Source organism: Elephantulus edwardii, unplaced genomic scaffold (assembly GCF_000299155.1).
Source record: "Elephantulus edwardii isolate Elephantulus edwardi_28Jun2011 unplaced genomic scaffold, EleEdw1.0 scaffold00044, whole genome shotgun sequence".
Classification (NCBI taxonomy): domain Eukaryota; kingdom Metazoa; phylum Chordata; class Mammalia; order Macroscelidea; family Macroscelididae; genus Elephantulus; species Elephantulus edwardii.
In genome coordinates, this window is record NW_006399794.1 from 11,173,503 (window position 1) to 11,175,725 (window position 2,223).

Here is a 2,223-nt window from a genome sequence, read left to right on the forward strand (position 1 = left end):
TAATTAGCTATTTGAGACAAAATTCTTAAAAGACTAGAAAGATCATAAAATGTTTTTATTTTTAAGAATTCCTAGAGTAATTAAGAAGTAAAATATGTACATTAAGATTGTGAACATAAAAACACATTCCAATTTTTTTCCAAATGTAGAAGTTAGTTTCACACAGATTATTCCAGAAATATAGAAACTATGCTAAAACATTCTTTGCTATGTTTTTTGTAGATTCCCCAGAATACGAATACGTATTTCCCGAGTCTTAATGCAATATACAACAGGGTTGAGAACAGGAGGGACTAATAAGTATACATAGCCCATGATAATATGGACAACAGGTGGAACATGCTTCCCAAAGCGATGGATAATGGATACTCCCAGCATAGGAACATATACCAGCAACACTGCACAGATGTGGGACACACAGGTATTGAGAGCCTTGAATTGTTCTTCCCTGGAAGCAATACCTATCACAGTCATCAGGATCTTCAAATAAGAAAGAAGGATGAGCACAGAGTCCAATCCAAAAGTGATGAGAATGATGATGAGACCATAGATGCTATTGATGCGGTGGTCAGAACAGGAAAGCTTGATTATATCAGGATGTAGACAGTATGAGTGGGAGAGAACATAGGCTTCACAGAATTTCAGCCGCTTAATGAGAAAAGGTCCTGGGAGGATTACAGCCACAGCTCGTATCAGAAATCCCATGCCCATCTTGGCAATGGTGGCATTAGTTAAGATAGTAGTATATCTGAGTGGGTTAGAGATGGCGACATAGCGGTCAAAGGCCATGCTCAGCAGGATGCCTGATTCCATTAAGGAAAAAACATGAATGAAGAACATTTGGGTGAGGCAGGCATCAAATTCAATATCAGGGATATTGAACCAGAAAAGCTTGAGCATAGTAGGTAGAGTAGAAGCACAGAGTCCCAAGTCACTAGCAGCCAACATGGAGAGAAAAAGGTACATGGGCGCATGAAGTGACTGTTCCACTCGGACAACCACTATGATGGCACTGTTACCCAGAATGGCAATTAGGTACAGGATGCAAAATAAAATGGAGATCATTGGGTGTGAGGCCTCCAGGCCGGGGAAACCCGTCAGAAAAAAGGGTCTGTAGTTACTGCCATTGAAAAAGACCATGATGTAAAATTTATAATTCTGTGTTAAATCCTTACTTTTCTTCATAGGAAGAAAATCTGGATTAGCACGGTATCACCATATTAATTTCCAGTGGAATCTGGAATACAAAAGTCAATAGATTATTCTCCCTACAGTACTAAATTTGGATTATATACCATCATCAATATTCTTTCAAATAAATATATATGGACAATGAGTTTAAGCTTGATACTACCTAACAACAATTCACCTCCTCATTAAAATTAGAGTAAAAAAGAAGCTTGTGATCATAGGGGCCTAGTAGATAGTTTTGCTCCTAACCCGAAGGTAAATGTTCCAAATACATAAATTGCACTGACGGAGAAAGTAAATTTTCTGTGTAATTTACTGTCTCTGAAAAATGCCACTGGAGGGTCTGCTTTAAGTTGGTCCTAACTTGACTTGATGGCAATGAATTTATATACATATGTATATAAAATATGTATATGAAGTTATTATATATATATTATATAAGATTTCTCATTTAAAAATAAAGTATAAGGCATATATATATAATTAAGTATACATTATATTGCACTAGAGTGCTGAGAAGCCAAAGCAAAGGATATTAAGAAGTTGAACAGAAGATTTCAAAGAGCAGCATAGGAAGACAAAGCAAAAATATTTTAATGAAATATTCAAAAAGAGCTGGAATTAGAAAATCAAAAGGGATGAACTCATTCCGCCTTTTTTAAGCTGAAAGAACTGAAGAACAAATTCACGCTTCAAGTTGGAATACTTAAGAATGGATAGAATGCTGAATGACTTAGGAAGTATAAAAAAAAAACAGAGTAGTACAGAGTCACTGTACCAAAAAATTTTGACTGAGAGAAGAATTTCATGAAACAACATATGAACAAGAGGCAATGGTGGTGAAGGAAGAAGTTCAAACTGCTCTGAAAGAATTGGCAGAAAACAAGCCTTCAGGAATCGGTAGCATATCAATTGACATATTTCACCACCAGATGCTGCCTTGGACATGCTCACAAAATTGTGCCAAGAATCTGGAGGAAAACCACCTAGCCACCTGGCTGGAAGTGATCCATATTTTATTCCCATTTAAAA

The 2,223-nt window shown here is 36.4% G+C and overlaps 1 protein-coding gene across 1 annotated transcript; it reads right to left on the minus strand.

The window, feature by feature from the left end:
* Nucleotides 1–207: 207 nt before the first annotated feature.
* On the minus strand, nt 208–1,140 carry LOC102847166 (olfactory receptor 51L1-like). The gene has a single exon (XM_006885675.1). The coding sequence runs from the start codon at nt 1,138–1,140 to the stop codon at nt 208–210; it is 933 nt and encodes a 310-aa protein (XP_006885737.1).
* Nucleotides 1,141–2,223: the final 1,083 nt, after the last annotated feature.